Below are 22,569 nucleotides of genomic sequence, written 5' to 3' on the forward strand. Positions count from 1 at the left end.
TGGGTATTATTGGTAACATAGAGTTCTAAATAGCAGTGGATTTGTAGGGGATGGAAAGCTAAAACTTTGCTCCATCCCCCAGTAAGTACTTGGGAGCATCTCTAAGCAGAGTGACTTTTAAGGATTGAATATCTGCATGATGCCTTTCTTTTGTTCTAAATGAGTTAGGCTACCTTTGTTTAACAAATATGCACTCAAGCCTCGGGAGTCAATTAGAACCCTCTCTAAATAAATGTAAAATGAGGAACATAAAGAACGTCTGTGTTCTCCACCCCCTGCTTCCGTGTTAAATCCATATTTTTGCTTTATGAAATTTGGCATGGGGACCCAGGGAGTCTAAGAATTTCTTACTAGGAATATTCAAGTTTTGAGAAACCTATAGGACCAAGAGCAAAAGGTAGCAGCAGCAAGCTGACACCCTTCTCAAGTATAGGTCCTCTGGATGCTTAGAGTGTTGTGTTGGAGGAGGAATACAATTTTAGTGGCTGGGGGAGGAGACTGGAAGAGTAATTATAACACAATAGATGTTCTTTTAAAACCCTTTCTGGGTCCTTTTAAACTCGGGATTCCCTGATTCCCATGGCATGAGGGATACTTGGAGCCAATAAAATCTCCACAGATCTGCCAGACTCCATTTTAATGTATACATTAACTTGAATCTATTTAGTGGACTCCACTGTTGTTGGGGAGAAGGTAGGCTAGGTTCCAGTGCCTGCACTATGAACTTCCATTTCCTGTAAGTCTTTTTCTTTTCTGCTTTTAAAGTCATTTGTCTAGGGGCCCAATAAATTTCTGAGACCACATATTATCTTTCATAAAGGGGAGTTGAAAGCAGACAGCAGAAGAGTCTAACATTTTTTTAAAGTCCCTCTGTAGCAGCTTCACTCATGATCAGGGACATTAGGCATTTAGCCTTTTTTGCACCATATCCTGGCCTTTGTAGTGTGTTTTCAAAGTTATGTTGGAGTCACATGAGCCCACTGATTGCTAATGTATAAAAACAGGGATCAAGAAGAATTCTGCTATGCGTAAAGGTCCTCGATGGATTCTACAAAAGATTAAGTCTATATATCTAGTACCAATTCAGGAAGGAAACTTTATCATGATTGATTAAAAACAATTGTTATTAATAATGATTAGGTATTTTTGACCCGAGTTGTTTTGCCAGATGGGTGCTATTTGTTATAATGGTTTCTTTAAGAATACTGTTCAGTCTGTTTGGAAAGGTGAATTATGAAAGTTTGTGAAACAAAAACATCAACAACAATTTAACTCTTAAAAAAGCCTATAAATATCTCGTCTACACATATTTTTCAGATTTCCTCCCAGCAGTTTTTGGGAGAAAGTATGAAACAGTGTTGCTTTACCTGATTCTGCTGTCTCCTTTGCATTGCTCATAATAGCTGGAAAAGATTAGATTGTGAGCAAGTGTTCTATTTTTCTTTATGCTAATTATGAAACTTAACTGGTACAGCTCCTCAGATTAGTGTTCACCAATGAGCTCTGGTCAATACCTGAAAATAATTTGTTTTCTTTTCCTCATAAAACAAACAAACAAACAAACAAGAACTTTGAGTAGACTCTGATGAGTACTCAACAGTTTGGATTCAGTTCCCTCTTCTGCTCTGCAACTTATGCTGCACAGCGGCCAGTTTTATTTTCAGATATCAAAGTTATTTTTAAAGTAGAAGTTTACCTTTTCGTAGAATTCTGATAGTTTTACATGTTCTTGCAGGAGTGATTTGTCTTTTAGAAATCTACTTGAGTGTGTTGAGTTTGTTGCATTACTGTTATATAAAAGCCTATTTGGCCTCAAAAGTGGTCAGAATACTTATATTTACAAAGAGATTAAAATGCTTTCATTTTTAGTGCCTCAAGAGCGCTTTTAGAATCAGCTCTTATTTTACTGTTTTTTTCTTTTTTTAATCTTTTACCTTTAATCTTTTGAAATAATTCCAACTTAGAAAATCATTGAAAAATCAGTACAAAGAATTCCCACGTACTCTCCAGAGAGGATAAATAACTAGTCCAAGTGACACACCTGCTTTCTGGCTTTAGAGTCCAAGATCCTAATCATTCATCTTGTTATGTTGCCTCTATTTAAGGTTTTATGTAATTTTAAGGAAAGTCAACATGTATGAACATAGACACAAAAACAAATGCATTATATAGCACTGATATATACCACTCAGTTTCTTGGCTTTATGAAATAATTCTCCACAGTATGTATTTAAACTCTCCAACTGAACTACAATTTATAAAACTTCTGTTTACCAACAAATCACTTGTCCAAAGCATAAGTACTTGAATAATAGCCCTTCCTGAAATCAGAAAATTCTCTTCATGCCTCCTTTCAAGATATGTTTCTTTAACTGGCATCTATTTATATGTATTTACTCCAAAGGCTCTTTTAAAGAATGGGAACTTTAAAAGAAGTCTAGTTGAAGATTTTTTCCCCCAAAGTGTTTTCATGAGAAGTAAAATTGAAAATACTTTATTCATGGTTTTAGCATTCTTTAACACTAAGTGGATCTCACAACTACTGCTGTTCATTTAACAGAAAATGGAAGAAGTTCAAGTTCTGTGGGTTTCCTCCTAAGATATAAAGAGCACATATATATCCAAGAAATTTTCAAACAAGAAAAGAGAAGATAGGCATTAAAAGTTTGGATTCATTAGTGAAACAATTTGTGGAAGTTTCATAGATTAAACGACTATACAATCTTAGAAAAATTAAGATATGTAAGAGATTATTAAAAACAATCTTCAAAGTTTAAATATAACTTTTCAATAGTAGAATTAGGAAATGCATTTTAGAGTTTAAATTTCAAGAGCTTTTATTTCATGCATATTACCTTCTTATCCTAATATTCTTATAGGAAAAACCTCACAATGTAATAAACACACTGGCAGTACTTCTCGCATGAAGCATCATATGTCCTCAAATCTAAAACATAATCAGCTGTAAGACATAGCACTATTTTATACACACCTGAAAGAAAAATCTTTCTACCAATAAAACTATGACACATCGTCAATTATAAGATGCACCTAACTTTCAGAGATATTAAAAGGTGAAAAATGTGCTTTTTAGTCTCAATGAAATAAGTTATTCCGGAGAGTTTCCAATAAGTCTGCAGGACCCTGTATAGTGCTCCTTTATCTGTGATATCTGATGACACAAATCATCACAACTGTATCTTGCATTTCTTCTCCTCTTATATTTAACAAGCATAATTACATACAAATCTAGGCATTTATTCCAAAGGGATGTTTGATTTAAGTTTCTGGTAACTCTACCACTGATAACAAGTGGCAATGTTTAATCATTTAAATCTTAATTAAAAAACTATAAGCTGCAGAATATTAAAATGGCAGTGTGGGTAGCTGAACAAAGGCATTTTAATGTGGCAAAAGGGAAAGCTAAGTAAAATGGAAATTAAGAACACAAATACTGTTGTTCTGTAATTGCACTGTTCCTAGTATAAGGAGAGACCCCTGATATAACTGAGGTGAGGATTCAGATCTCATATGTCTCCTTCTATGGTTCAGAGGAAGCATAGTCCTCTTGTGATGTCATCATATATACCCTATATACTCAAAGGGAATTGCTTTGTATTTAGTTCATTCCAAAATCATCTTTCATGTTGTCTTGACATGAGTACAGCCATGTTTGGCTGGTCCATGAACCTACAGCCACCAACACACAAAGAAATATAAAGTGGCTTTCTGTGTGGTGAGAACTGGCCATTCTCCCACGGAGATAGTTGCAATTTGTAAGATTACAAGATTCTTTGGGCGTCATAGCCTGGATAGGACTGGTCATCTGTGCCGGGCTGGGACGATAGCCAGGGGTCTCAATGCACATACACCACTGATAACCATTTGTTCATGAGAACACCAAATGCTTACTCTGCAAATGCTTACTCTGGAAATTACCCATACTATATAAGCTGCTGAGGACTGGGGCTTGATGAGAGTCTCGCCTGTGGTGGCGGGGCACCTTGCCCAGGACCTCTGTCGATCGGAACTTCCATCTAGCCCTGTCAATTGAAGGACTCTCCCCAGTGTAAGAGCATGGATGTTGTAAGTACCCAATCTGATGTTTCTCTCTCGGTCAATCTGATGTTTCTCTTTTCGGTTGATCTGATGTTATTTCCCTTTGGTAGGTCTGATGTTTCTCCTTTTTGGCCGATCTGATGTTGTTTCCTCTTTTTATTGACCTATTCGGATCTGTTTGCTGACTTTTGCTTTTACCCTTTCCTATATAATAAGGTGTGCATTCAGTCCTTTGGTTTGGGTTGGAAAGTTTCTTTATGTCTCCGATCGAATCCACCGAACCTCTCAAAACACATATCAACCTTCTAGACTTAATAGAAGCAATATGGAAAAATATATTCTGTATGATTTCTTTCACAGCCATAAGGCTGCGACATTGAGACATCATCCATCTGCAACCAGGACTATTCACTGTGGAAGATGGAGCATGCGTGAAGATTTTCCAGGTAGAGGAAAATGGATTCATCTGATACATCACTGATTCTTTCTCTTAATTGGTTATCAGCAACAGGTTTCTTATATGTAGAGAAGTTTCAGAAGATAATATACCTTCTGAGGACACAGCTTGTTGACACTATCCACTAGGGAGCAGAATGCTGCTACCACTTCTGTTAGAAAGAGAACCACAAAGATTGTTCTGTTATTCACATTTTCTACTACTCTCAGTGGCGGAGATGTCTCAGATAAAAACCATTTTCTTGTAGAGAATGTGCAGGAGACACTACCTCATTCTGCAGCCCAGCTGATCTCTGGTGAGACTTCAAGTCAGATTGTTACATACTTTCTTCCTAGAATGTCTATTTCATTCGTGAGTTCAACACTATCAACAACTACAGAATGATTTACCACCTATTTTTCATATTCTCTGTTGGTGTTAGGTTCCCCTTTATCATTTTCTGGTTTTAAATCCCATTATTGTTGATTCAACTAAATCTACCCTTCCTTTTTTCCTCCATCCTTTTTGATTCCTCTGTGCCTCCCTGACTCCCTCTCTCCCTCTCTCCTCTTCCTTCCTCCTTCTACCTCTTTCTCTCTTCCCTCTCTCTATTTTCTCTCTTCTTCTTTTATTTCTTTCCTTCTTCCTGCTTCCTCTCCAGGCTACCTTTTTAGTCTTCTTAGAGGAGTTTATTATACTTCTGGAAACATTCACATATTGAAACTTGCTGGACATTTTCATCATTAATCATTTTAGACTGAGTTTACACCAAAATTTTATTATAAACATCATCAGAACTTCTTATTGGCAAAATCACATTTTTTATTGAATTTTTCTCTGAGCCACTGAAATTTGCCCTAAAAGTGTCTTTTTAAAAGACTACTTTTTAAAGGTATGATTGACATGCAAAAGCTGTACATATTAAATATATACAACTTGATGAATTTGGAGATGTGTACACCTGTGAAAACATCACCACCATCAAGTTCATAGACATATTCATCACCTTGCAAAGTTTCCACCCCTTTTATTATTATTATTATTATTTTGTGGTAAGAATATTTAACATAAGCTCTGCCATTTTAGAAAATTTTAAGTACACAATACAGTATTGTTAGCTGTAGGCAATGTACTGTGTAGAGGATCTCTAGAACTTATTTATCTTGCATACTGAAACTTTGTACACATTTACCATCACCTCCCCGTGTCCACCTCCCCCAGCCCCTGGCAACTACCATTCTACTCTCTGCTTCTATGAGTTTGGTGATTTTATATTCCACATATATATGTGAGATTATATAGTATTTGTTTTTCTGTGTCTGGCTTATTTCACTTAGCATGTCTTCAAGGTTCATCCGTGTTGTTGCAAATGGGAAGATTTCCTTCCTTTTAAAGGCTAAATGGAATATATATGTGTTTCTATCTATCTATATCTATATCTATATATCTATATCTATATCTATCTACATACATATACATATATACATGTATATAAATAGATACCACGTTTTCTTTATCCATTCATCTGTTGATGGACATTTAGGTTGTTTCCATTTCTTGGCTACTGTGAATAATGCTGCAGTGAACACAGGGGTGCAGATATCTCTTCAATTGAAGGACTCTCCCCAGTGTAAGAGCATGGATGTTGTAAGTGGTCTTGATTTCATTTCATTTGGATAAATACTCAGAAGAGGGATTGCTGGATAATATGATTGTTCTAGTTTTAATTCTTTGAGGAAACTCCATACTGTTTTCCATAATGTCTGTACCAATTTACATTTCCACCAACAGTACACCAAAAGGTTTTCTTTTCTCTACATCCTCATCAACACTTGTTATCTTTCATTTTTTTAATAATAGCCATCCTAACATGTGTCAAGTGATATCTCATTTTGGTTTTGATTTGCATTTCCCTGATGATTACTAACGTTGAGGATCTTTTCATATGCCTGTTGGCCATTTGTATGTCTTCTTTGGAGAACTGTCTATTTAGGTCCTTTGCCCATTTTTTACTAGTTGTTTTTTGCTTTTGAATTGTAGAAGCTCTTTATATATTTGAAGTATTAACCCCTTGTGAAATATATGGTTTGCGAATATTTTCTCCCATTCCATAGGTTGCCTTTTACTTTTTTATTGAATAAATTTAACATGTAACATTGTGTAAGTTTAAGGTGTACAGGTGTTACTTTGATACATTTGTATATTGTAGTACAATTGCCGATATTTATCAAACTAGATAATTATAGCACAATATTATTGTTTATGTTCATTACACTGTGCACTAGAGTGCACTCTTGTGCACTCTATGGCTTATTTACTACTACATAGTGCATTCTATGTCTTATTTACTACTTGTTACAAGTTTGTACCCTTTAACACTATGAATCTTACCCTCCCATCTCCTGGTAACCACCATTTTACTCTCTGTTTTTTACAGGTTTAATTTTTTTAGGTTCCATGTATAAGTGATATCATACAGTACTTGTCTTTCTCTGACTTAACTTGCTTAACATAATATGCTCAAGGTCCATTCATGTTGTCACAAATGGGAGGATTTCCTTTTTTCTCATGGCTGAATAACATTCCATCGTGTATATGTACCATATCTTTTTTGTCCATTCATCTATTGATGGGTATTTTGGTTGTTTCCATATTTTGGTTATTGTGAATAATGCTGTGATAAAGATGAGAGTGAATATATCTTGTCAAAATCCTGTTTTCATTTCCTTTGGGTATATACCCTGAAGTGGAGTTGCTGGATGGTATGATAGATCTATTTTTAATTTTTTGAGGAAACTCTACACGGCTTTTCATAGAGGTTGAACCACTTTACATTCCCATCAACAATATATAAGGGTTCCCTTCTCTCCACATCCTTGCTAGCACCTGTTGTCTCTTGTCTTCCTGATAACGGCCATTCTAACAGGTGTGAGGTGATATCTCATTGTGGTTTTGATTTGCATTTCCCTGATGATTTGTGACATTTAGCACCTTTCGTGTGCCTGTTGGCTGTTTTGATGTCCTCTTTGGAAAACTGTCTATTTAGTTCTTCTGCCCGTTTTTAAAATCAGATAGTTTGTTTTTTTGTTATTAAGTTGTATGAGTTCTTTATATATTTTGGATATTAAGCCCCTATCTAATATGGTTTGCAAAAATTTTCTACCATTCTGTAGGTTGTCTTGATTGCTTTTTCATTTTCTTTATTGTTTCCTTTGCTGTGCAGAAGGTTTTTAGTTTGACGTAGTCCCACTTGCTGATTTTTGCTTTTGTTGCTTGTATTTTTGGTGTCACATCCAAAAAAATCATTGCCCGGACCAAGGTCAAGAATCTCTTTCCCTATGGTTTCTTCTAGGGGTTTTACTGTTTCAGGTCTTATGTTCAAATCTTTAATACATTTTGAGTTGATTTTTGTGTATGGTGTAAGGTATGGTTCCAATTTCATTCTTTTGCATGTGGATGTTCAGTTTTACCAACATCGTTTATTGAAGAGACTATCCTTTCTCCGTTCCTGGTGCCCTTGTGAAAGATTAGTTGACCATATATGTGTGGGCTTATTGGATATCTTCCTTCAACTTTGTAAGCTTATTGTCATGATTTTGAAGCTTGCTACAAAGTTGGATCATGCTGTTCAATTGTTTAACTTCTCATCTCTGGCTGAGCTGGAGAGTAGCATATTGTACATTTATTTCCAGAGTAGTCACTTATTCAATCAAAACAGAAGATGTGTTCACATCCTTCTTGGCACACAAGTTCCTTCAGAATATTGCCACAATCCAAATAGTTCAAATTCTTATCCAGATTGTATTAATTGCCTATTGATGCTATAAAAAATATCACAAATTTAGAGGTTGAAAACAATGCAAATTTAATATCTTAGAATTCTGGAAGACAGAAGTTTGAAATAAGTTCCACCAGACTAAATTCAAGCAGTCAGCAGGACTGTGTTCCTTATGGAGGCTCTAGGGGAGAATCCATTCCCTCGCCTTTTTAGCTTCTAGACGTCTCCCGTATTACCTGGTTTGTGGCCCTTTCTTCCATCTTCAAAGACAGCAGTGAGACATCTTCAAACCTCTCCCTAACTCCAACCCCTACATCTCTTTTAACTCTTTCTCTCCTGCCTCTCTTTTTCACTTATAAAGATCTTTATTATTAGATTGGCCACTCAGATAATCCTGTTTCTTGTCTCAAGATCCTTAGTTCAATCATATCTTCAAAGTTCTTTTTTGCCATGCAAGGTAACATATTCACAGGTTTAGAAATTAGGACATGGATGTCTTTGGGGCATCATTATTCTGCCTACCACATTGGTCTGGGCAGTGTAGACTCAGTTCTTGTAATCTGTGCAATCAATGATAGGCTCAGGCAAGGCTGGTTCCAGGAGAGGACTCTAGGTTGTCTGTAGTTATGCCTGTCTCCTGTATATCACTTTATCTCCTACCAACGATTAGAGGTAAGTTATTTAGTAAATTAGCTTAGGTTTCTAACACTCTTTCCTTAACTTCATTGAATTGTGAGTTAAAGACTGATCATAAACCCTTCTGGTGTAGCTTTCCCCCCATTTCCAGCCTAAGGCAAAAATATGGAATAATATTCATAAAAATAATTGCTGTTTGTCTAGGACTTAACAGTAATTAGAGCTATTTGTGGGGTTTAGAAAGGTTAGATTTAATTTTACCTTTAAATACAAGGGAACTCAGCTCAGGGGATTTTAGTTACTGTCTGCCATTGCATAACTAGTAAGGGGCAAAACTAGAATTCAAACCTAGGTCTCTGGGTGTTTGTGTCCATTGCTCTTTGAGCTCTGTTGATGAGTTGTTGGGGCAATGATTGCATTCTTGTATGTTCCCTGCACAATCCACAATGTATTGATCAATATTCAATCCAACACCGTCTCCTTCTTTGGCTGCTTTGCTCACTTCTGCTTTATTTCCCTGGACACAACTGAGTGCTGCTGGCTCTCTTTCATGGCTAATGATTGGTACCTGAACATCTTCTGCACTATCCCACGATCATGGGTGGCTCTGGGCATTCTGGTGTCCTCATGATCACTCATTGTGTCCTCATATTCTTAATCCTCATTAAATTCTGTTTTCCCTAACATTATTGATCACTTTCTGTGTGATGTGGACCCACTGATGATCTGTCCTGTATCCCCATACCCATCATAGAATACATATTCCATTCCCTGACTCCTACATCTGGGAGTTCAGTTAAAATGAAGACATTTATTACATCGTGACATTAATATATTCTGGAGCGATGTCAATCTCAAACGCTCTCATCTCCAACCCACTTGACAGTAATATGAATCTTACCTTCAGTCATGTCTTTTGTGGAATGAGAATTAATCAAAGCTAATGATTTGCCTTTGTATAGCTGAATAGCTCCATCTTTTCCTGTTTTGGTGAAGATGAAAATGGGAGAATAATCCTCTTCTGACAATCCAAATTGACCTGTCTTTATTTTTTATCAATCTCCAACTATTACTACAAAGAAAAAAAAATTCTTTATGTGTAATCGAATTTTAGTAAAAATAGTATAAACAAAACTGAATTGCTAGCTTAGAGAAAAATATTTGCAATAGGGTCCTGCCTGGTGGTGCAGCAGTTAAGTGCACGCGCTCTGCTGCGGCAGCCCGGGGTTTGGATCCTGGGCGCGCACCGATGCACCGCTTGTCAAGCCATGCTGTGGCGGCATCTCATATAAAGTGGAGGAAGATGGGCATGGATGTTAGCCCAGGGCCAATCTTCCTCAGCAAAAAGAAGAGGATTGGCAGATGTTAGCTCAGGGTTGATCTTCTTCACACACACACAAAAAAGGTTAATATGTAAAACAAAAGTTTCTTAAGAAAAATATAAATAATTAAAAAATGGATAAGGATGTTAACAGGCAAATCACAGTAGAGAAAATCCATTGGCCAGTGACATAAGGAAAAAATTGCTCCACCTTATCACTAATAAAAGAAGCGGGCTATGTCTTCTGACCCACCAGACTGGCAAAATTTAAAGTCATTATAATAGTTTCTAGGGTTGAATGGGGCACGCGTAGTGATGGTGGAAATGTGATTGTGTATGGCGTTGAGTGAAAGCAATCTAACAATATCTATTATGTGTATTGCTCTTTGATCCAAAGATACACTCCTGGAAATCTATCTCATAAAAATAAAGACATAAGTATTTTAGATTGTGTGTGTGTGTTCCATCATTATTTATAGGGACAAAAACAGGACATAAAGTTAATGCATATAAACAGAGAAATAGCTGAGTAAATTGTGCTAAATGGACTATTAAAAGGCTAATAAAAAGAATGAGTTAAAATTTACAGTAGTTGACTTTGAAGGAATCCATTAACCTAATGTTAAGTGAAAAAAGCAAGTATGAAGAAGTTTATGTTATATACTTCCATATTTTAAGACAATTGCAACATCCAAATTTATGTGAGTATATGTGTATATGTGTGCATGGGTATGTAATATATGCATGGGAATGTAGGTATGTGAGAGTATGTGTGTGTGTGTATAAGTATGTAATAACTTGTGCATGGAGAATAAAGTGGAAGGATACACGTTAGGTTATTAATATTGCTTATTTAACGAGTGTGAGGTGGTTATGGACAGAAGTGAGGAATGAGTGAAGAGAAGAAAAGAGAGCAAAAGAAAAAATGAAGGATGGCTTCCATAGAGACTGTGTGTTTCTTGTGACCATATATGTAAAACTATATATATGAGTATGTGTAAATAAATCATACACATTAATATAAATTATATAATATATATAATGTACATATGCATATACACATGTGTGAGGAGATGGTTACCTAAAAATCATTGATAGTTATCTCAAGACAGTGGGATTTTGGGTGATTTATACTTTATTGTTTGAAAAATGTTCATGAATAACATGTATTGTGTAAGTAAAAAGAGAAATTAAGATATTTTCATTATAAAAATAAACACTATGTTACAAATGCATATTGAATGGGAAAGACTGATCTTTACTTTGAGATATAATGCTGATTAGAGGGGCGGGGCAAAGACCTGAAGCAGTTTCCATCTTTTGTGGTTCCTACCCTCAGAGAAATCAGACGGGCTGTTTGAAGTTCCGTGTCTCTTGAAAAGAAGTTTTCACATTTTAGCCATAAAATAATCCATTTTTATTTGTACATGTTGTTGTTTAAAATGGCATTTTGGATTTTAGTTTTTATCATATTTTATAGTCAGACTTCTTTGCCTGTAGTAGCAGTAAACTGTAAAATAGGAGACTGGCTTTCTTTTTATTTATTTTTTTTGTGAGAAAGATCAGACCTCAGCTAACATCTGTTGCCAATCCTCCTCTGTTTGCTGAGGAAGATTGGCCCTGGGCTAACATCCGTGCCCATCTTCCTCTAATTTATATGGGAGGACACCACAGCATGGATTGACAATTGGTGCGTCTGTGTGCGCCTGGGATCCAAAACCCCGGCTGCCGCAGCAGAGTGTGAGCACTTAACCACTATGCCACAGCTGGCTCCAAGATTGGCTTCCTTTAAGCACTTCATGGACTCTTTTTAGGGACATTCCTGACCTTTATCTTGTAGTGACCCTGTAGACCATGAGCTGTAGTTAGCCGTGTGGAAATACTTCATTTTCCTGCTCTCTCACTGCTTGCCTTTCCATTCTTCGCACATACTCTTCCCTAGCCGACTCCTATGGCAACTAATATCTCTCTTGGTCATAGCACATCTCACTATTTAATTTTTTTCTCATCCTAGACTGTTAACTTCATGAGAAACTGAAATGTGACTTATTCACTTAATCTGATTCATTTCCTAGCCCTGTACCTGACATATTGAAGGTATTCATTAAATGTTTTTTAATGAATGAGTGAACAATAAAGAATATAAATACAATAGTTTTGAAAAGAGACTAGTTATAACTTTAACACAGTTTATTTTCTCCCACAAATCATAAGAAGACAAGTAGTTTCCCATGTTCTCCCTCTAGTACCAAGAAGTCTGAATGAAATGACCTCTGTGGGTTTGTAGATCCTGGCTCCTTCATTGGCCATGGAAGATTCAAAGATTCATAGATTTCCCAATGAACCCATGAATTGTGGTGAACTGTTTCTTAGGTTCCAATTCTTAGAAAATTTACCAGTAGAGATGTCATCATCATCATGTATAGAATTTTGTATCAAGGATACCAAAGAGTACACAGTGAAAATAAGTCTTTTTCGTTCTCTTGTATCCAAGACATCCTTCCTTCCCAAATGCAACCATTGTTAGGTTTCTTATCTATCCTTTGAAAGATATTCTATTCTTTTTTTAAATACACACACAAATTTATAATTTTATACATAAATGACAGCTTACATAACATAGATAATTTATTCACTTAACAATATAACTTGGAGGTGGTTCCACGTCTGTGCATCCAAAACTCTCTCGTTTAAAAAATGCTACATTGTATTCCATTGCATGGACACATTGTAATTTAACTAAACAGGTCTCAGTAAATGGGCATTTAGGTGGTTTCTAATAATTTGCCATTATGAACAATGCTGCAATGAATATTCTTGTATACACATATTTTCACATATGTATGATTATATGTGTGTAGGGTAAGTATCTAGGAGTGAGTGAAATTGCTGGGTTAATGAATGTACGCATTTAAAATTTTGTTAAATGGTTTGCAGTTTGTCCTAAGTAGTAATTATACCAGTTTACACTTCTATCAGTAATGTATATATTTTTCCCCTCTTGAGATGAAAGAATATTTTATGGCTGCACATCTGAATGGCAAAAAACCAGTACTTTCTTAGAACTTATTATGTATTTCTCTCTTTATGAGTAAAACAGAGCAGTTCTTTAAAAAATAAAGATTTTTCTTTGCATTATAAAGTTATGACCAGAGCAAATCATTCAAAATTTTCATTCTCCAGCTTCTTCATCTGCAAAATGAGGGAGTTGGATAAAGTCTGTGAGTCCTTTCTCACCCTAATAATTCTAGGAAAAGTACAAACAGCCATGATGAATAGGTTCAATAAGAGGATGAACAATTCTCAGAGTGGTACTAGTTATTTAATTACATATGTTTTTTACCTGAAAAAATATGAAGATGGGCTAGTTGCCCAAAGATTTTTTTTTGACTAAGGTTCTAATTTTTATATTCCCAGAAATTTCTGCAGGGCATTTTTCATACCTTTGTTCCTCAAACTATAGATCACAGGATTAGTGAGTGGGGTTCCCACAGAATAAAACAGAGTCACAAGCTTCTGAATTCCAGCTTCATGCTCAGATGTTGGGCTCAGATACATGGCCATCACTGAACCATAGAACAGTGAAACCACAGCCAGATGGGACCCACAGGTGGAAAAAGCCTTTCTTCTCCCAGCTGCTGAAGGAACCCTCAACACAGCTCTCAGGACCAGAGTATAGGACCCCATGATGCAGACAAAAGGCATAAACAACAGCAGAGAAATTATGGTTGTCCAATAAAACTCCATTCCTGGGGCTCTGGTACAGGTGAGTGCTAATAGAGGACCTGGGTCACACAGGAAGTGGTCAATGATCCTGGATCCACAGAAGGACATCTGGGAAATGATGATGATGGGAATCAAGAACCAGAGGAAACCAAGTGCCCAGCAGCTGACCACAAGATTGGTGCAGAGACGTCCAGTCATAAGAGTGGGATAATGGAGAGGCTGGCAGATGGCAAGGTATCGATCAAATGCCATAATAGCCAAGAAAAAGCATTCTGTAGAACCGAAGGAGAAGAAAAAGTAGAATTGGAGAAAACACCCAGAGAAAGAGATGACCTTGGTGTCAGAGAAGGAGTTGGCCAACATGTTTGGTACAGTGGAGGTGACATAGCAGATCTCCAGGAAGGAGAAGTTGGCGAGGAGGATGTACATGGGGGTGTGGAGTCTCTGATCCCAGTGCACAGCACAGATGATGGAACCGTTGCCCATGAGGGTGAGGAGGTAGACAATAGAGAAGAGCACAAAGAGGAGGATCTGCCCCTCCCTGGGGCAAGGGAAGCCCAGGAGGATGAAGCCAGTTATGGTGCTGGAGTTGTTGGGAGTGTTGGAGATTTTCATGGGTCTGTGAGCTGTGAAAGGACCCATAATTACTAAATTTCCCTGGAATCACAGAGGGACATCATTGTCTTTGCCCAAACAGGAAACGAGATTTGTTTGTTTATTCATTATGAATTCAATATTTATTAAGTGTTTACTATTTGCTAGGTATTTTTCCTAGGTACTGGGCATACAGCAGTGAACAAAATAGATGAAAATCCCTGCATCGTGTAGCTTACCCCAGGTAGGAGAATGCAGTGTAGACAGACAGTACAATGTATTATTCTCCTTTTCTCTCCTCTTAAACTAAATATACTGGGTTAGCTCTCTTCTTGGCAATTACCTTTTTGAGAGTAGGCTGAGGTTATTGCTAAGTCAAACAGCAGTGTCATGGAGGTGACTGGGGATACACATGATCCTTGCATTTAGAAAGGTTTCTGTAATTTTTTTTTAAATGAATGGATAAGCGCATTGCTAAATACTCATGAGCAGTCATCTAATGCAGCTGCTTGTAGGCAGGTGCCTTGTTGGATCATGTGATTCTGGAGCTGGAAAAATGTGGGAATTTTGATGTCAGTTAGAAATTATTTAACATTTGGCTATATTTCAACCTAACCTGTTGATTTAGTCTCTCTAATACCATTATCTACCAGTTTCAAGAATAAATCTATCAATGTTTGCTTTGGAAAACTACCTGAAAACATAGCACATAAGACCATCTGGATAGGTATCCTGAAAGATAACATTAACATCAGTAATCTGACCATCTTGAAATAGGCCTATTCTCTGGCATAAGGATGCAGTGGTGTGCTAGAACGCTTTCTCTGGATCAAGTTTGTTTAGGACGTTACTTGATTCAATGTTAAGGGGCACTCATGTGTCCAATAAGAACTGCCATGATTCTAAACATCTCTGTCTTAATGTCTATCACCACAGGACTTTGCTGGCGTCAGCTGGGGTGGGATGGTGAGGGGGAGACGATGACTGCATTAGGATCGCCATCTTTTATATGCTTTTGCTCAGCTTTTAAATTAATCAGTCTAGGGGCTCAGATTAAGTTTCAAATGGTTATATATTTATTTCTTATGAAGGGGAGCTGAAAGCAAATTTTAATGAAAAATCTCATATTTGTAAGATGACTTTCTACTATATTCATTTGGGATAAAAATATTCAGGAATTTTGCCTTTGTTGAGGAAGGTTCTTTTTTTTTTTCCAGTTTACCTTATCTCTTTGTAGAATATTTTGTTTTGTTTTTTTTTTTGAGGAAGATTTGCCCTGAGTTAACATCTGTGCCAGTCTTCCTCTATTTTGTGTGTGGGTTGCCACCACAGCATGGCCGCTGAGATGAGTGGTGTGGGTCCGCGCACAGGAACTGAACTCAGGCTGCTGAAGCAAAGTGTGCTGAACCTAACCACTAGGCAATGGGGCTGGCCCCTCTTTGTAGAATGTTTTAAAACTAATGTTCGGGTCATTTGGCACACTGGCAGAAGGTAGGATTTGATATAACTAGTGAACTCAGGTTGTTTAGTCTCAGAAGTTAAAACAAAACAAACATTTGATGAAGCCTGTGAGTTTATAATATTAATTTAGAGAATTGATACCTGGTTATCAATTCAAGGAATCTATTGCTTAATAGTGGTTGTGTATTTTTGGTCTGGATTGTTTTGCTGGTTTTCCTCAAATCCCAATTTATATACAGTCATGTATTTGATCATCTTATTCCTGACATATGGATAGTTGAGTAAATATTTGGGGACTTTCTTTTTTTGCCTTATATTTTAATACCACATCTCCCTTTCTCTTATCATTCATATACAATTCAGCTGCAATCCTATTTGCTGTATTTCTAAAATACAACTTGTTGCATCTGCTGCTTTCTCTTTACACCCCCTGTAGTTCAAGCTACCGTTATTATTTCTCTGGATTACTACAGAGGCCTCCTGACTGATCTGTTTGCTTCCTGCTTTTGCTTCTCCACAAGTCTCTACACCGCAGCCATACTGACCTTTTAATAATGTAAGTAAGATCATGTCATTTCTTTATGTAAAAACATTCGTTAACTTCTCCAACCTAGAATAAAATCCAAGCTCCATTTTATGGCGCATGGGCCCCTGAATGATCTGGCCTCCACCTACTTCACCAATTTCTTCCCTTCCTCTTCCCCCTTTCCTGCTCTGCCTTTCCCTTCTTCCTTTTTCTTTGGTTACACAAGCCTTCTTTCTATCCTAGAATAAGCCAGTCCTTCTCTGACCAGGTTCTTTGCTCTAGGTGTTCTCTTTCCCTGGAAATCTCATCTGGAGCCCATTTTTCAGTGTCTAGTCTAAATATTCTCTTCTGAAAACCCTAGGTAAATTGTCTTGCCATTCTTTTGTTCATAAATTTCTATTTATTGTTTCCCTATTACTTATCAAAATGTGAAATTTTTTTATTTCTTTACTTATCTGTCTTTGCTGGTTGAATGAGGGCAGGGACACAGTCTGCTGAATTCATTGCTTTATAACAGTTGTGGCACGTAGTAGGAGTTTAATAAATTGTTGTATAGGTGCTCTCTTTTTTCCCCAAAATATTTTTCTAATTACAAAATATGTTTATCCTAGAAACTTTGGAAAATGCATGAATTGTAATGAAGAGAATAAAAGCTTCTTCTAAAAATATCTATAAATTAGAAGACATTGTGAGAGAACACATTCCAAGCCTGAAAACAATATTGTTTAACAAAAGTGATTTGTACACCATGTGAACCTAAAAAATGATGTGAGTAAAATTGCAGGAATGTATTATTTACGAATTTCTCTATATTATCTGAAGTTACTGGAGTATTGATATAGATGTCATGGAATTCATTTGAAAGGGGGTTTTGAGAGATTGAATGTTTTTGATAACAGAAGCTATTTGATTTTAACTAATTATTTCTTCAACTGGTAACAGACGGGCAGCAGAGTGGAAGGACAAGGGCCTAAATTCTGTTGATTTTTTTTTTAAACTAACTTGTTTTATGGATTTGGCGTAGTTATTTAAACGTCCCCAAGTTTTAGTTTCTTAAATGTAAAATGGGAGTTGTATACATAATTCTTAATCCTGTTCATCTCTGAGATGTTTATTGTTATTCTAGGAATGCCCAGACTACACAGGACAGCTAGACTTGCAAATCTAGAAGTGATATGTAACACTGGAAGGAAAACCTGTGCTAGATATTGTGTTAATTATATATGAAGGTACAGGATTCGGAACAGTTCTCTTTCAGGATACTTTTCCAAGTACAGGCCTGATAAAACTGTCCTGGAAAATAGGAAATGTGCAAAAATATTTTATGATAAACTCAATAAAATTAAGTGTGGGTAAAGGTAGAGATATTTTCTCTAAGCTGTTTTGTTACTCACCATTTGTCAGTTAGCTCCTAAGCATAGAAAGAAGCTGCTGTGTTAAGTGGTCAGTCTAAGTTGGCCCTGTCCCCCAGCACCGGCTGCAGTGGGAGCTGTGGTCAAGGTAGCGGGGACATGAGCAGAGGGACTTCAAGGCCGCGTCTTGCACTCAGGCTGCTTGGACAGAGGATTAACAAAACAAAGCAAACAAGCTTTACTTTTTAACTTGTGAAATTAGTTTCCAGAAGCCTGGATGCTGTATGTGTATCCAAACTTGTGACATCTGGATGCTAATTTAACAGTCTGACATATATATTTTTTTTTTTTGAGGAAGATCGGCCCTGAGCTAACATCTGACAATCCTCCTCTTTTTACTGAGGAATGCTGGCCCTGGGCTAACATCCATGCCCATCTTCCTCCACTTTATATGGGATGCTGCCACAGCATGGCTTGACAAGCAGTGCATCGGTGTGCGCCCAGGATTCAAACTGGCGAACCCTGGGCCGCCACAGCAGAGCGTGCGCACTTAACCGCTGCGCCACAGGGCTGGCCCCAGCAGTCTGATATTTTTCACTGATACTTTCTTGTTCCCTAAAGCGGGTCCCAGAAACAGCAGTGGAGTACAAGTCTTGGTATGCTCACTAGTTAACTTGCTCAGCAGCCAGTCCAGACAATTCCCCTGTGAGCATAGTCCTCTGCCTCCCTGGCCTGGGGATGCTGTTCCATGGAGGAGCACAGCTTCCAGAGCTCGTCCATCTGGGTTTGCATCCTGCCTCTACCACTTTCTAGCTGTGGATGCTGGACGAGTTATTAACCTCTCTATGCTCTGGTTTCCTTTCTCGTAAGGTGGAGAGTCTAAGAGCACTAACTACGGAGGGAGTTTTGAGGATTAAATAAAGAATATTTGTAAAATGTCTGGCAACCAGTTAGTGCTGTATAGCCCTCCATCACCTTGTATAAACTTTATTGAAAGCCCTTGAAAGTAAGTATACTTATCCATTGCTGGTAAGTGGTAGGCAATTGTGGTATACTAGAATTAGTACTGGATTTGAATATGGGAGCCCAGGATTTGAATTCCAGAATTTACATTGCATTGTTGTGGGAAATTCTAAAAGGCAATTATTTCTTGCCTCTTAGTTTCCTCAAATGTCAAATAGAGATGATAATGCCTTCCATGTAGTGTTGTTATAAAGACTGTTGAATGAGATAATGAATTGACAAGGTGGAAGCACTGTGTCAATATCTGACATCATAAATATTAGACGTTTTGTGTAAAACTGTAGCAGAGTTAGCAGGAGACTTTTTTTTCAGAGCTGTAGATTCTCCAGCCATATTTGAATATTTTTTCTCCTCTAAGTACTACATTACCTTCTTTCCTGAAGTGGGAAAGGGATTCCCAACTGAAGCTTCTCAATTGGTTTCTTGTAGGCTTTTCTGAGAGTAGCAGTAGTTGCCTTTGTAGTAACCAGCTGGAAGAGAAGGTGTAAAAATATGTTGGGATGAAGATCAGTGAATGAATGTGCTGTAGGATCCAGAGATTATAAGTAGAATTTGTCCTTTGCTCCTTGAGGATTCATTTACTGTCTCTGGAAGAGGAACAGTGCCAGGAGACAAAGCTGTGCTAGTTGTTCCCTTGTTCACTCCCTATCTTCTCTGGACACCCTTGTGCCTTCATTTCTGCCTTTATTTTCCCCAGTGACAGAGGAATTAATGTCTTTCACTGGGTCTAAATCTCTTAGAGATGGCCAGAGATGCAATCAATAGAATCATCAATCAATCACTCACCAAACCTGTTCTGGAAATCTATCATATGCTCAAGGGAAATTCTGTCAAATAAAACCCAAGATGAGGTATCTGTATTGTAGGAGTTTATTTTTTGGTCTTCTGATAAGTTGATGTCAATTTTAGGTTCTGGGGACAGATCCCCCTTTCCCTACTAGAAAGAGGAGATCCTTTGGGGAAGTAATGGACCTTAGCCAAGGGGGCTGTGGAATATCACTGTCTTCCGAAGACCACTGTGGCCTCCTCAGTGATCTTTCCCTCTCTTCCTTCATTTAGGGCTTCTGAGTCACAACAGTTCCACTGAAGAACCATGCCTCTCACGGGGCACTTACCAGGCCCGATGATGCTCTTGGCCAAGGGGCCACATAACAGGGTCATTCTGCAGCAGCAACATGCAGACAAGCTGCGATTGGGTGTTGGGCTTCAAGTTTTCTTCACCCTCAACAAAGGAGCAGGGCTTTTAGCACAACTCATCACCTGTCCTTTCACACTGCTTGAAGGAGTTTTTGTCTTTAACATCTCACATCCCGTTGAAGCACCTTTGATGTTTCCCCTACCCACAGCATAAAACTCTGTAGCCTGGTCAGCAAGGCCCCTGCACCAGAGCCCTGCCCTGTCTTTCAGGTGTTGCCTTTCAGAGTTTCCTGTGCTTTTTTTCCTATGATCCAACTACACACAAAACTCTAGCTGTGTATTTGTTGAGTGTCATTTTACCCTCTGAAAAGCATGAGAGAACACTCTGACTCTTAAAGTAGGAGACCCCACCTCTACGCATTGATGCACCCAAAGAGCTGAATTCACATATTCAGGTGTAGTGCGTTTATAAGTTAATTGCATGCAAGAATATCCACGTGTTGTTATGCTTATTTTTCTTCCTTTTTATTTGACTTTCCCACCTTTCCTGGTACCTGTGATTAGATCTCAGAATACACTGATATTGTGAGCAGATATATAATGGGTTGAATATGATATCATGTGCTGACTTACGCATCAAATCACGATTTATAATGTTTATATTTTAAAAACCCTGTTGCAAATTTAATTAGTCTTGACTTGAATTTATATTTCCAGCAATGATTACTTTAAAAGTACCCACTTCATATGGGAAACTTGTCACAAAAAAGGATACAAAATAAAAACATCAATGATAAGTAAACTCTCAGAAGGGTTGATGATGTTTTATTTACACAGTAGTCTTCCTTTTCCTTCATATTTCCAGTCAACTACTTTTAAAGATGAAGTTCAAGATATTTGTGCATCATAATATACTCTTGGTAAGAGTAGGCAAAGATCAGGCTGTAACTAAATTCTCTGTTTCTCTTTTTGTTAATTATGAGTTTGTACAAGCCCAGCAGATCAATTTAGTGCTTATAATGAGCTCAGATCAATGCTGGAAATAATTTTTAAATTTTTTTCCTGTAGAAGAAAATATTTAAAAACCTGTGTAGAATCTGATAACCATTTATCATTTAGGATTCAGTGGTTCTTAATTTATTTGTGCTACAAAGCAGTTATTGTAATTTTCAGATATGAAAGTTTTACTGAAGAAAAAATTCCTTTCCATAGAATTCTATAGAAAGAGTGAGTTTTCTTTTAGAAATCTCCTTTAGGACTTTGAAGTTTTCACCAATTTGCTAACATCAGAAAACTTGCTTGATTTTAAAAGTGGTCAATTTGTAAGCTTGATTAGATCCTGGGCTAGAAAAAAAAAAATCTCTCCCCATCTCCCATTATAAAAGATATCAATAGCATAATTGGGGAAATTGCCAAATAAGGTCTGTAAATTACATAATAGTATTATAGCAATGTAAATTATACTGTGGTTATGTGAGAAACCATTCCTTATTTCTAGAAAATACACACTTAAACATGTAGATATAAAGGGGCAAGATGTCTGCAACTTACTCTCAAAAGGTATATACGTAGAGAAAGACAGACACAAGGACAGAGAGAGCTATAAAAAGAGACAGAGAGAATAATAAAGCAATTGTGGCAAAATTTTAACAATTTGGAATCTGGATAAAGGGCATATAGATAGTTCTATATAGTTCTATGTATAGTTCTATATTTTATAGAACTATAATATATATAAATATATAGTATAGATATACACTTATGTATATATTTATATATATGTAAATATATAGTTCTATATTTTACTATTCTTGCAACTTTTCTGTAAAGCTGAAATTATTTCAAAATAAAAAATTACAAAAAATCATCAAATCACTTGTGTTTATCAAGTATGCCTCTTTTCTTTGGCTCAAGGTCATATTTGGAAGCACATAGTCTTTTTAAACATTTGCAAATAAAATCCAATCTTCCTTATGATTTAACTGGGTTCTAAAATAAGATAACAAGAAGGAGAAAGAAATACGAAAATATGGAGAACAGCTTTAGGGAATTATTTCAACTGTAGTGACATATATGTAGGTAGAGGAAATTCTGCTCTCTGCTGCAGATCATTTGTGATTTATGCCTGACTGAGCATACAACTTCTAGAAATCCATCAACAGCTAGTTAATCAACATTTACTATGTATCTACCACTCTTCTGGGTTGTGAATTAATATGAGAATTGGAAAAGTGTAGAAATGAAATGAACTGTAATGGATTGTCCTTATCTACAAGGCATTTATCATGAGCAAATTAACATGAAAGTTCTGGAAGAAAAAATATGAAAAAGATGCCATGGATAAGATATTTTATAAAATTATTTAAATGAGTAAGAATTTTGTAGCTCTAAAGGACATTTACCTTGGGATAGGAAAAGAGCTATATTCTAAATATAAAGGTCCATCCATGATCCAAAACATATTTCATGTGGATCTATCACTGAAGTAAAATGTAAAAACTTCTTCAGTAATATATTTAC

At 36.8% G+C, this 22,569-nt stretch overlaps 1 protein-coding gene across 2 annotated transcripts; it reads right to left on the reverse strand.

The window, feature by feature from the left end:
* Positions 1–8,922: 8,922 nt before the first annotated feature.
* On the reverse strand, positions 8,923–14,598 carry LOC131405340 (olfactory receptor 11G2-like). Of its 2 annotated transcripts, XM_058540400.1 has the most exons (2): positions 13,652–14,571; positions 8,923–8,944 (listed from the first exon to the last, which is right to left on the reverse strand). In XM_058540400.1, the coding sequence occupies exons 1-2, from the start codon at positions 14,569–14,571 to the stop codon at positions 8,923–8,925; spliced, it is 942 nt and encodes a 313-aa protein (XP_058396383.1). The 2 variants fall into 2 exon arrangements, with proteins under 2 accessions (XP_058396383.1, XP_058396382.1); XM_058540399.1 differs by lacking the exon at positions 8,923–8,944 and having other exon boundaries at positions 13,636–14,598.
* Between the last annotated feature and the right edge of the window lie 7,971 nt (positions 14,599–22,569).

This window comes from Diceros bicornis, chromosome 5 (genome assembly GCF_020826845.1).
Source record: "Diceros bicornis minor isolate mBicDic1 chromosome 5, mDicBic1.mat.cur, whole genome shotgun sequence".
Lineage (NCBI taxonomy): Eukaryota > Metazoa > Chordata > Mammalia > Perissodactyla > Rhinocerotidae > Diceros > Diceros bicornis.

Coding starts and splice junctions, on each gene's coding strand:
- LOC131405340 (XM_058540399.1), bottom strand. CDS start 14,598: ATGGGTCCTTTCACAGCTCACAGACCCATGAAAATCTCCAACACTCCC.